The sequence below is a fragment of the Lactuca virosa genome, chromosome 1 (assembly GCF_052849685.1).
Source record: "Lactuca virosa cultivar CGN04683 chromosome 1, Lactuca_virosa_CGN04683_v6, whole genome shotgun sequence".
NCBI lineage: Eukaryota > Viridiplantae > Streptophyta > Magnoliopsida > Asterales > Asteraceae > Lactuca > Lactuca virosa.
In genome coordinates, this window is record NC_136426.1 from 159,917,783 (window position 1) to 159,930,865 (window position 13,083).

General features: G+C 34.3%; 1 protein-coding gene across 1 annotated transcript; it reads left to right on the forward strand.

The window, feature by feature from the left end:
- Nucleotides 1-2,973: 2,973 nt before the first annotated feature.
- On the forward strand, nucleotides 2,974-4,262 carry LOC145122952 (uncharacterized). Its single transcript, XM_079058434.1, has 3 exons — nucleotides 2,974-3,071; nucleotides 3,201-3,443; nucleotides 3,572-4,262. The coding sequence occupies exons 1-3, from the start codon at nucleotides 2,974-2,976 to the stop codon at nucleotides 4,260-4,262; spliced, it is 1,032 nt and encodes a 343-aa protein (XP_078914560.1).
- The last annotated feature ends 8,821 nt before the right edge of the window (nucleotides 4,263-13,083 follow it).

Below are 13,083 nucleotides of genomic sequence, written 5' to 3' on the forward strand. Positions count from 1 at the left end.
TGGTAACGTTAACAGTTCTCTATTGAACATCACCATATATATATATATATATGAAAAAAATTAATAGAGAGCTATTATTAATCAAGGAACCAAGGAACCAATCCAAATCGTCGGAATTTAAAGCGATCAACGGCAAAAAGAAAGGTTGTAGACTTTTACAATGGACGCACATGCACCGGATTATAAGGAAACTCACTTCCTTTTTTAGTTTCATTTTTTTAGGTCATGTTATTTCTTGGAAAAAAACCGAATATACAGTTGTTTATTATTTTTCGCCATCTTTCCATAGAGATCCATATTGATATATATAAAAAATGATTTTATTTTCAAAAAAACCATACTTCATTGTTTTGTTTTTTGAAAAGTTAAGGTCTATATTTTATCTAAAAAAGTAATAAATATATAAAAATTCATAGTTTTTTGTACTCTTTAAACATAAATTCATATTGACGTTTAAAAAAATCAAAATTTCAGTTTTAGATTCACATTGTGAATCTGCTCAGATTCACGGTGTGGATAATAGTAAGTCATATTCTCATTGTAAATTCTGAAAACTAAATTATATACAGTTCAGATTCATAATATGAATAAATCCATTTGTTGATTTTACAAAAACTAATTTACGAGTAATCAAACATTAAAATATTATAAAACTATATAGAAATATATTTCGATTCATATGTAAATTTAACTTAATTTGTGAATGATCAAAGAGTTGAAATAGTAAGTCGGATTCACATTTTGAATGTTAAAATTGAAATATTTACAGTTTAGATTCACAGTGTGAAACTTAACTGATCGATATTTTTTTTATTCGATGTTGATATTTGTTAATCTAGGACAAAAAATTGAGATTTTTGGTATAATTAATTTTTTTGGATAAAAATAAACTTAAATATGAAAAAAAACCACAAAAAGATGTTGGATTTTTTTGACAAAAAAAGTTTGTTTTTTATACATGAACATAAATCGTGAACAATTGTATATTCCGTTTTTTTTCGATAAACAACGTGAGTTAAACAAAATTAAACGAAAAAAAGATGTGAGTTTTTTAGTAAAGATGTAGGTTTATCGGTATAATCTGGTGTATGTGCGTTCAATGTACAAGTGTACATTTATTCGCTTAGCCGTTGATCATTATGATTATCGACGCTCACATTTGGTTCATTGGTTCCTTGTTAATAATGGTTCTCTACTGAACCTCACTATATATATATATATATATATATATATATATATATATATATATATATATATATATATATATATATATACTTTAATAGAGAGCCATTATTAATTATGGAATTAATCTAAAACGTCAGAATTTAAAGCGATCAACGGCAAAATGAAAGATTGTAAACTTTTACAATGGACGCACATGCACCGGATTATAAGAAAACTCACTTCTTTTTTTTAGTTTAATTTTTTTAGGTCATGTTATTTATCATAAAAAAAAAGCAAATATACCGGTGTTGATGATTTTTTGTCCTGTTTCCATAGAGATCCATATTGATATATAAAAAAGGAAAAAAAACACATTCCATTTTTTTGTTTTTTGAAAAGTTAAGGTCTATAATTTATCGAAAAAAATTAATAAATATATAAAAATTCATAATTTTTGGTACTCTTTAAACATAGATTCATATTAACGTTTAAAAAAATAAAAATTTTCAGCTTTAGATTCACATTGTAAATCTGCTTAGATTCACAATGTGAATAATAGTAAGTCATATTCACATTGTGAATTCTGAAAACTAAGTTATATATAGTTCAGATTCATAGTGTGAATAAATTCATTTGTTGATTTTATAAAAATAATTTTGGAGTAATCAAAACATTAAAATATTATAAAATTACATGAAAATATATTTCGATTCATATGTAAATTTCACTTAATTTATGAATGATCAAATAGTTGAAATAATAAGTCAGATTCACATTTTGAATGTTAAAATTTAAATATTTACAGTTTTGATTTATAGTGTGAAACTTAACTGATCGATGTTTTTTTTAATCGATGTTGATGTTTGTTAATACACGACAAAAAATTGAGATTTTTTGTATAATTAGTTTTTTTGGATAAAAATAAACTTAAATATGAAAAAAAAACAACAACAAAAAGATGTGAGTTTTTTTCGAAAAAAAAAAGTTTGTTTTTTATATATCAACATAAATCGTGAACTATTATATATTCGGTTTTTTTCGATAAAAAATGTGGCTTAAAAAAATTAAACGGAAAAAATAGGTGAGTTTTTTTAGTAAATATGTAGGTTTAATGGTATAATCCGGTGTATGTGCGTCCAATGTACAAATGTACATCTATTCCCTTGGCCGTTGATCATTATAATTTCCGACGCTCACAATTGGTTCTTTGATTCCTTGTTAATAATGGTTCTATGTTGAACATCTATATATATATATATATATATATATATATATATATATATATATATGTGTGTGTGTGTGTGTGTGTGTGTGTGTGTGTGTGTGAGATCATATTTGAATTTAGTTTGTATTATTTAGATATATGTTTTGAAAATTGAAATCAATTTGAATAACTTAATTGGATCGAATCGAACTGATTCATCCAAACGAATACCCCTAAGAAATATGGTGATGATATGAACATCATCCCTGCCTAATACGGAGCACCACATCATGGTGAATTGTGGTATGTACCACATTACGCCACACACAATCATTTTATTTCTCTCTCAATCTCTCTACCTATTAACTAATAAATAAAATTCTAGTAAATAATTTTTTTTTAAATAAGAGATATAATGATGTAGAATGATAATTACTTTATTATGATATGATTTAAATATGATAATGATATGATACTGAGACCAGGGTATTTTGGTGTGGTGGGTATATCTCATGTAAGATCAAATCCAACAAACCATCAGAAGGTTCAGTGTGGGCAACACCCGACTTCATTTTTGTGAGGTGGCAGGGAAAAACGGCGTGACCATGGGGGGAACACTGCCCCCTACTGTTATGTGGCCCTTTGTTGGCATTGTAACGATCGATAACGCGCATTTTTTCTCCATTTTGACCATTGAAAAACGGTAACATTTAAAAGAAAAAAAAACTTTACCTATAAATTCGTACTATTATCTATAAATTTAATCACCACTTTTCTCTCTATTCCATATACTTTCAATCCATTAACAAAAATGCATTTTTTTCGATGATAGTGATGACGGTGATATGTTCGTCTCTATGATGTACGAGTATTGCACGAACGTGCTATTACAACCAAATTCAGATCCTCTATTAACCAGACGTGCGACATTAAACAGCGATCGCGAAGAAGGGCACAGACGTCTAGTTGATGATTATTTTGCGGATGATTGTGTCTACCAGCCACGCGATTTCAAAGGAACGTTTCGTTTGTGGAAATATGTTTTTGTTCGGATAGACAACGCGTTGGAAAGAATGTATTGTTTCTTTCAAATATAGTTTTAACATAATTTAAATACGTTATTTCTTTCAAATATATGTTTTACATAATTTAAATACATTGTTTCTTTCAAATATAGTTTTTACATATTAAATATATGTTTAGGTATGAATTTTTCCAAATGAGATATGCTAGAGGTAAACGAAGATTCACAGGGTTGCAGAAATGTGATGCCGCAATTAAGCTTATGGTTATAGGAGAGTCACTTGATTCGATTGACGATTATATGATAATGTCTAAGAGAATTGCAAAAGAAAGTTTGTATAGATTGGTGAGAGGTGTTTTCGAAACCTTCAGTGACGTTTATGTGTGCAAACCTTCGTTGAATGATATACAACAACTATATGTGGTGCATAAAGAAAGACACGGTTTTCTAGGTATGCTTGGAAGCATTGATTGCACACACTGGAAGTGGAGAAATTGTCCCGTGGCGTTGAAAGGTCAGTACACAAGTGGTCATCAGGGATCGCCTTCTTTGGTATTAGAGGTTGTTGCTTCCCAAGATTTATGGATTTGGCATGTTTTTTTACGGGTTGCGGATTCGAACAACGACGTGAACGTTCTTGATCAGTCATCAATATTCGACGATATTTTGTCAGGAAAGGCACCCGGTGCTCCTTTCACAGTGAATGGAAATGAATATAAGTTTGGGTATTACCTTACGAATGAAATATATCAACCATACTCCACATTCGTGAAGGCGTTTCGGCACCCAGTGGAACCAAGAGACAAATTTTTTAAGAGAAAACAAGGAACATGTAAAGATGTGGAACGTACTTTTGGAGTTCTAAAGTAAAAATGACACATAGTTGAACATGCGGCACGACCATATCAGTTAGACGTTCTACAAGATATTATGTATGAATGTATCATAATGCATAACATGGTTGTTGAAGATAAAAGACAAAATATTGCAGAGTATTCGGCTTCAGAGCCCAGACACATGCAATTTCAACCCAAGATAGCGGAATATTTATATAGGGTCGTAGATATTCAAGACGCACTAAAACACAAGCAACTTCGAGAAGATTTGGCTGATTTTATGTACGATTGAAATGAAAATGAATAAATTAGGGACAAAAATGTATTTTTTTTTGTTTTTAAATGTTTTTTTTGTTGTAATGTTTTTTTTTAGATTTTTAAATGTTATGTTTAATTAAAAAAATAGGTTTTATTTAACTAACATGTTTCAATTAATTTTGTTTTCATAAGTACAAAAAATTAAATCGAAAAAAATGATGACATTGAGTGTTATAACTAGTTGTCAAATTTTTTTCATTTGGTGTTATAACACCATATTGATATGGAATGTGACGTGGCAGCTTTTGGGTATAATATCTAGTTGCCCACGCCACTAGGCTTAAAATATACTATTATAATCTCCCTATTTTAATTAAAGAATAGTTTTATTCTTCTTTTGACATATGTCACCTTATTAGAGCTCTTAATTAACATATTTTATTCTTCTTTTGTCATGTGTCACTCTATTATGTCTTCTAATTAATATTCGTCATTTGTCAACCTATTGATTATTCATTTTAAATTTTAAAATTTAAGTTTTTCATTCTATCTATATTAAATTAATAGCATTAAAATTAAAATTAAAATAAAATTAATACAAATTATAAAGTGATATAATTTCACATATTTATTTAAAGACAAAAATGCAAAAATGGTCCCTGTGGTTTGTCATTTTTTGTGGATATGGTCCAAACCTTTTAAAAATTGGATTTCTGGTCCTTATTGAGAGGTTTGTTTGTGGAACAAGTCCCTGGAGTTAACTTCCGTTTGCTTGTGGCTGTTAAACCCCTCACGTGCATTGCACACGAGGGCATAAATGTCTTTTTACTTGAGGGACCATTTTTACAATTCCTTAACTAATATATAGAGACTTCCCCAACGTTCAAGTTCTTCCCCAAACGTTGTTCTGCAACTTTCAAGTTGTTCTTCCTTCTCTCATCTCTCTTTGTTAACGGTCGTCTTGTCAATTAATCACACGATGGTTCTCTGTTTTTGTGGTAAGTTTGCTGTTGTTAAATGCTCATGGACACCGAAGAACCCAGGCAGACGTTTCTATGCTTGCCCTCAAAAGGTAAAGAAATCCGTTTGCACCCATTTTGATTTGTAATCAAATAACATTTGTTATTTTCCCCTTTTTGACGGATTCTGCTTGTCGCTTCATCGGATGGGTTGATCCCCCCATGTGTGAAAGGTCTAAAGTCATTATTCTTGGACTATTGAGAAATATAAACCGAATGCAAACTTGGTGCACAGCTCTAAAGATTCTGTTGTTGGCTAGTTGGGTGTTTTTTGTGATTTTTTTCATAAGGTATGTTTAGGTTTAGGTAATAGGGCAATGGGGTGGGTTTTTTTTTCTTTTTTTTTATAATATAAATTCCTCCTAGTTTCTAATGCGTGCATATCAATTTTTTCTTTCAAATCTTTCTTTGATTTAAACTTTTGCCTCACATAAAAACTGGCCTTATGGACATTGCCAAGACTGCATCTTTTCTCCATAGCCAAATTCTTAAGAACACATCTTCTTTTCCTTTCATTTTCTGACCCTTCATCTAAAGAATCCCATCTATCATTGTCAATGACTTCTATGTCCTCATGTTCATCATTTGTCCCAACCCCGTTATGAAACCCATCCATTTGAACACAACCATCATCCTTATCAAGATTGAGGTTAAAGTCAGTCATATCCACCTCCACTTCTGATACATTGTTTTCATCATCAACAAGTTCATCATACTGTTCTTCTGATTGTTGCCCAAGATCATCACTGTCAGCAGACTTTTCATGTTCAGACTGATGGTCTTCAACATTCTCATCTTATGGTGGTTGATAATGTTCTCCATCAAAAGGATCAAAGTGATCATGAGAAAAGTTCTCATAGTGAAAGTCATCATAATCAAAGTTATCATGGTCACCACCTTGATCTTGTACAACATCATCCAATTTAGCATGATCACCACCTTGATCTTCTACTACAGCATCCAATTCAACTAAACGAAGCTTATTGGCACAAGAACTTCGTGTTGGATTAGGTGTCTAAGCTCATAACTATAATTGGTATGTACTTGAATTGATAGTAGCACAGTCCTTTTGGGTTGCCCTCAAACCTAGCAACTGGACAAGGAAAATATGAAAGGAGAGATATTGATTTATTATAAGATTAATGAATTAACATGTTAAAAGATTAATATATTAATTAGAAATCATTATGTTTAATTAATAGTTAGCCAGAAATTAATCAGATCTAATTTTGGGGTTAAAAGTATTAATTATAAAGTGCAGGGACTAGTTTGCAGTTATCTAATAGTTGAGTGGAAGGCTCCAGAACCTCCTTGGAAGGAGGTGGACGAAATCTATAGGGTAAACCCTAAGGATTTCGTCCAAGGGGCTTTGGATAAGGCCTTTGGATTAGCTTAGGCCCCAAGCAAAGGAGTATTAGGGTTTTCCCTAAACCCTAGATCCCTCAACTATATAAGGAGCCTCCCAGCTCCTAAAATCGGCCACTCCTACCTTGGAAGAAACCCTAGGCCGATTTTTGCATACCCTAGCCTCTCTCTCCTTATAAGTTTCCTTCTTGCTAGCTCTTGGGTGTGATTCCATTAGAGGCATTACATTTGTGGTGCTAAGCTTCCAAGAAGATCAAGATCAAGAGGATTGTCAATTGTTTGCTATAACAATTGAAACGTATGTAACTCTTAAACCCTAGTTTGTTAATTTCGAAATTAGCCTCTCTCCTCTAGGGTTCTTGTTTTGCAATTCAAAGTTATATGTTCAATAGTTAAAACATAGATCCAAAGTAGGTTGCATGTGAACTTAGGAATTGTTTTTCTAGTTTATTTGTTTTACCTAAAACCCATCAGTGGTATCAGAGACATTGTTTGTTTTAAATTGAATTGCTATAATAGTTGAATTGAAAATTAGGGTTTATAGCCATTCAACCCTAAAGGCCAAAATTTTCGTTTTTAGGGTTTTTGGTTCAAAGGGTTTTTCGAAAAACCCTAGCCTCCATGAACCCTAATCGAAATTAGGGTTAGGGTTTTGGAAAACCCTAGCCTCCTCCCTTGAATTTCGAAATTTGCTTGTTATTTTAAGGTTTTATCTTATTTTGGATAATTATTACTTGATTGGATAATTATTGCCTAATTGGATAATTGAGAAAAATAAGGAAATTATCCTTTACCCTAATTTTCGAAATCTAGAGGGATAAGGATTATGATTAAATTAATTGTTTAATTTGATTAGATAATCCTTACAAGATTTAATAGATTAATTAAAAGTTAATTAATAGATAATTATTAAATCTAGTTATTTGGTTTATTTTAAATTTAAATTAATAGTTTAATTTTTCGAAATTTATATATAAACCTTAAAGTTTTAAAAAGTTTAAAACACACCTTATATATGTATTATAATTAAAAGTTTAATATTATATATGTATAAGAATATGGTCAGTCAAATCGCTAGTATGCCTCATTCACGAAGCTAGTCTATAAGGGGGGTATAAGGAAACTGCCTATAAAATGGTAGTTGAATGCTTGTCCACTCTCACCCACCGCTTCCTTGATTAGTGGAGGGTCGTTAGCAGAACGGGTTTGATAGGACAACTACATCTCATTAAAAGTATAATGTTATTAAAGAAAGTACTAGAACATTATTTTATAAAATCCCAACTCTAGTTACTTTAGGAAAAATGTGAAAAGTATGCTAATCCATGAAATTGCACATTATGCTTTATTGGTCGTTAGTGGAGCGTGTGTGGTTAACCAGCACACTAAAAGGCACTAATAAAGAGTAGTAATGGGTATCTCATAATTGTCATTTTGATGGAGCGTGTGTGGTTTACCAGCACATCAATAGTTAATGATAAAGACAATGAGGTTACCAAGCACATTTGCATGGTTATTCACATCTTGTTTGTGATCATCGGCATCCCAGTCACAAATAGAAGAGCATAATCTGAGATTAAAACATGCCATTGAATAGTTTCAATGTATCTCAAAGAATTAGGAATTTCACTTCGTTTATTTCGTCTAATGGTGGAATTGGTGAATCGTCATTCACCTACCTTTATGAAATTTACACTTGGATCTCGGCATCCCATTTCTAAGTTGTGAATCTTCATAGTTGGATCCTAACCTTAATATTATATCTTTGGGTTATTATATTGAGGTATCTTGAAATCTAACTAAAACTTTCTTTCCTTTCAGATGTCTACTCCTGGAAACACTTCTGCTTCATCATCCTCCAACCACAACTTCTCTTTGCTCAACATTTGCTCCAAAGTCGTTATGGATGGCTCTAACTATAACGATTGGATGCGCAACATCAAGATGGCGCTTCATTTTGAGGACAAAGAATATGTCCTTGAAAAGGAGCTCAAAGAGCTTGATGAGTCTAAAGCTACTCCTGAAGAATATGTTGCCTACAAGAAACATTATGATGATGCTACCAAAGTGGCATGCATCATGGTCGCAACCATGTCCCCAGAACTGCAGAGGTACTATGAGTACTACTGGCCTTTTGAGATGGACAAGGACCTTATGGAAAAGTACCATAAGCGAGCTCGTCAAGAAAAGTTTGAAGTAGTCAAGTCACTCATGGCTTGCAAGATGAAAGAAGGGGAGTCGGTTGTGTCTCATGTGCAAAGAATGCAACGCTACATAGAGCGTTTGGTCAAGCTCAACATTCACTTTGATGAGGAATTGGCCATTGACATGGTCTTGAACTCATTACCTGATTGTTATGGTCAGTTTATTCTAACTTACCATTTGAACAACACTGAGCAGACACTGGCCCAATTGCACAACTTGTTGCAGACAGCTGAAGCAGGGATGAAGGGTAAAAGTATAGCCTCCACTCCTGCAAGTGCCCCTGTCTTGGCTATTGGACAGGGAAAGGGGAAAAAGAGGAAAGGTCCTCCTAAGCAAAACTGGAAGAACAAGGCTCAAGCTGGGTCATCTAGTAATGGCCCAAAGGCTAAGCCCAATGCTACCATTCCCCATGTTTCTGATCCAAAAGATGCAGATTGCTTTTATTGCAATGACAAAGGGCACTGGAAGAGAATCTGCCCAAATATCTGCAGGATATCAAAGATGGCAAAGTGAAGCCATCTTCAGCAGGTATTTACACTATTTCTTCTAATAACTCATTATCTTCTCGTTCATGGGTCCTTGATACAGGATGTGGTTTTCACATCTGTTCTGATTTACAGGGGCTAAAAGAAAGTGAGGAGATAGAGCGAGGAAGGATAAACTTGATCATGGGAAACAAGAAGTCTTCACCAGTGACCAAGATCGGAGTTTATCAACTTTTTCTTAGTAATGATGTTAGATTAGATTTATTAAATTGTTGCTATTCGTCTGAGATGACGAGAAACATTATTTCATTTCATGTATTGTTCAGACAAGGTTTTAAATATTCTTTTAATGATTTGAATGGTTCAATTTCTGTTTATAAGAATGGTGTTTTTGTGTTTGAAGCTTTGCCTTGTGATGGTGTGTATGAAACAGTGACTTATGTTGATAGCTTAGGAAATAGTGTATTTAATATTGACTTGTCTAATAATGTAGACAAGGCATGCTTGTGGCATTGTCGTCTTGGACACATTAACAAGAAACGTATAGCCCAACTCCAAAAGGATGGAGTGTTGGAATCATTTGACCTAAAATCAGATGATATGTGTGAATCTTGTCTTTTGGGAAAGATGACAAAATCACCATTCACAGGGTCTTGTGAAAGAGGTGAAGGTTTGTTGGATCTCATACATACAGATGTGTGTGGGCCCTTCAGATCAACTACAAGGGATGCTAATCGATTCTATGTGACTTTCACTGATGATTATAGCAGATATGGCTATATCTACTTAATCAAACAGAAGTCAGAAACCTTTGAAAAGTTCAAAGAGTTTAAGCATGAGGTCGAAAATCAATTGGGCAGGAAGATAAAGGTACTTAGATCCGATAGAGGCGGGGAGTATCTTAGTATCGAGTTCAACGACTATCTGAAAGAATGTGGGATAGTCTCACAATTAACTCCTCCTAGGACACCACAGTTAAATGGTGTAGCTGAGAGGCGTAATCGAACCTTGTTAGACATGGTTCGTTCTATGATGAGTCGTGCTTCGCTTCCTATTCACTTCTGGGGGTATGCATTAGAGACAGCCGCCCACATCCTCAATCTTGTCCCTACAAAGAAGGTTGCCAAAACACCTCACGAAATGTGGACAGGGAAAGTTCCCTCGTTAGCACATATTAAAGTATGGGGTTGTGAAGCTTTTGTAAGACGGGAGACTCACGACAAGCTAGCAGCTAGAAGTGAGAAATGTGTTTTAATTGGTTACCCAAAGCAGTCCTTTGGATATTTGTTCTACAGACCTAGTGAAAACGTGGTCTTTGTAGCACGAAGATGAGTCTTTCTAAAAAGAGAGCTCATATTCAAAGAGGACAGTGGGAGCACCATTGACCTTGAAGAAATTCAAGAGTTAGCCAATGAAGGAACCTTAGATGACACTAGCACTCAACCAGAGGAAACAGTTCCTGTTGAACCAATTGATAACTCATTGCCTCTTCGTAGATCCACTAGGGTGAGTGTGCCACCTGAGTTGTATGGTTTTCATATTACTTCAGATGGTGACACATTCATCAGTGATAGGACACTGGTAAATTTAGATGAACCAGTTACTTATAAGGAAGCAATGGCAGGCCCAGAGGCTTCCAAGTGGAAAGAGGCAATGGACAGCGAGATTAAGTCCATGTATGACAACCAAGTTTGGAATTTGGTTGATAGTGCACCAGGTCGTAAGACAGTTGGTTGCAAATGGATCTTCAAGAAGAAGACAGACATGGATGGGAATGTGCACACATTCAAGGCTCGACTGGTTGCAAAAGGTTTCACTCAAACCCCAGGGGTTGACTATGATGAGACCTTCTCGCCAGTAGCTAAGATTAAATCTATTAGGATATTGCTCGCCATAGCTGCCTTTCATAACTATGAAATCTGGCAGATGGATGTCAAGACTGCTTTCCTTAACGGGAAGTTGGCTGAGGATGTTTACATGAATCAGCCAGAGGGTTTTGTTGATGCAAAGTTTCCCAATAGAGCGTGCAAGCTTGAGAAATCCATTTATGGATTGAAACAAGCATCTCGCAGATGGAATCTTTGCTTCCATGAGAAAGTCAAAGAGTTTGGTTTCTCTAGAAGTAAAGATGAGTTCTGTGTGTATATCAAGGCTAGTGGGAGTGTAGTAACTTTTCTGGTGTTATATGTCGATGACATATTACTCATTGGTAACGACGTTCCAACCTTGAAAGATGTTAAGTCTTGGCTTGGAAAGTGTTTTGCCATGAAAGACCTTGGAGAAGCTGCCTATATTCTTGGGATTAGAATATTGAGAGATAGAAAGAAGAGACTAATTGGACTTAGTCAGAGCACATACTTGGATAAGGTACTAAAGAGGTTTAGTATGGAAAATTCCAAGAAGGGAGAGCTACCTATCCAAAGCAATACCAAATTGAGTAAGACTCAATGCCCGAGTACAGATGAGGAAATAGCAAACATGAGTCGTGTACCTTATGCTTCCGCTGTCGGATCGATCATGTACGCTATGACATGTACTCGCCCTGATGTGGCATTTGCTTTGAGCATGGTCAGTCGCTATCAGGGAAACCCGGGTAGAGCTCATTGGATAGCGGTTAAGAATATACTCAAGTATTTGCAAAGGACAAAGGACTGGGTCCTTGTGCTTGGTGGCAATGATACTTTGAGAGTAGATTGTTACAATGATGCCAGCTTTCAGACGGATAGAGATAACTTCCGTTCTCAATCTGGCTGGGTATTTCTACTGAATGGAGGAGCAGTTACTTGGAAAAGTTCCAAGCAAGATACGGTGGCTGATTCTACTTGTGAATTAGAGTACATAGCAGCGAGTGAAGCGTCGAAAGAAGCAGCTTGGTTAAGGAACTTCATCGTAGATCTCGGAGTTGTTCCAACCATCCAGGAGCCTATGGAACTGTTCTGCGATAATGAGGGAGCGGTTGCCTTAACAAAGGAACCGAGAGATCATGGTAAAACCAGACATATCGACAGAAAGTACCATTTTATCAGACATAGAGTAGAAGAAGGCCTTCTTGTAGTAAAGAGGGTGTCATCTGAAGATAACCCAGCAGATCCCCTCACAAAGGGTCTAAGTAGGGCTAAGCATATTCAGCATGCTCGGAGCATAGGACTGAAAGATGATATTAGTTTTAGTAGTTAGATTAGTTTTGTTCTGAAACTTGTAACAAAGTAAATGTAATTGACTTTTGGTGATTAAATAATAAAGTATTATTTATAAGTTTGGTTACTGCCTTTTGTCGATTGTTTGTTATTGTGTTTCATATTTTGCATGTTTTACTTCCCGAATAATTTAATTATTCAAACTCCACAGTCGCTCGTACTTTTGGAAGTGAGTAGTGAATTAAGACTGTCATGAACTGGATTGTAGATTGTCTAAGGATAGACATGGCAATAGAATTGCTGCAACGTTCATGAGTACTCAGAAATTGAGATTTGAGTATTGGATAAACCCTCGCTCAAAGTATCACTTCATGGAATTCATCACG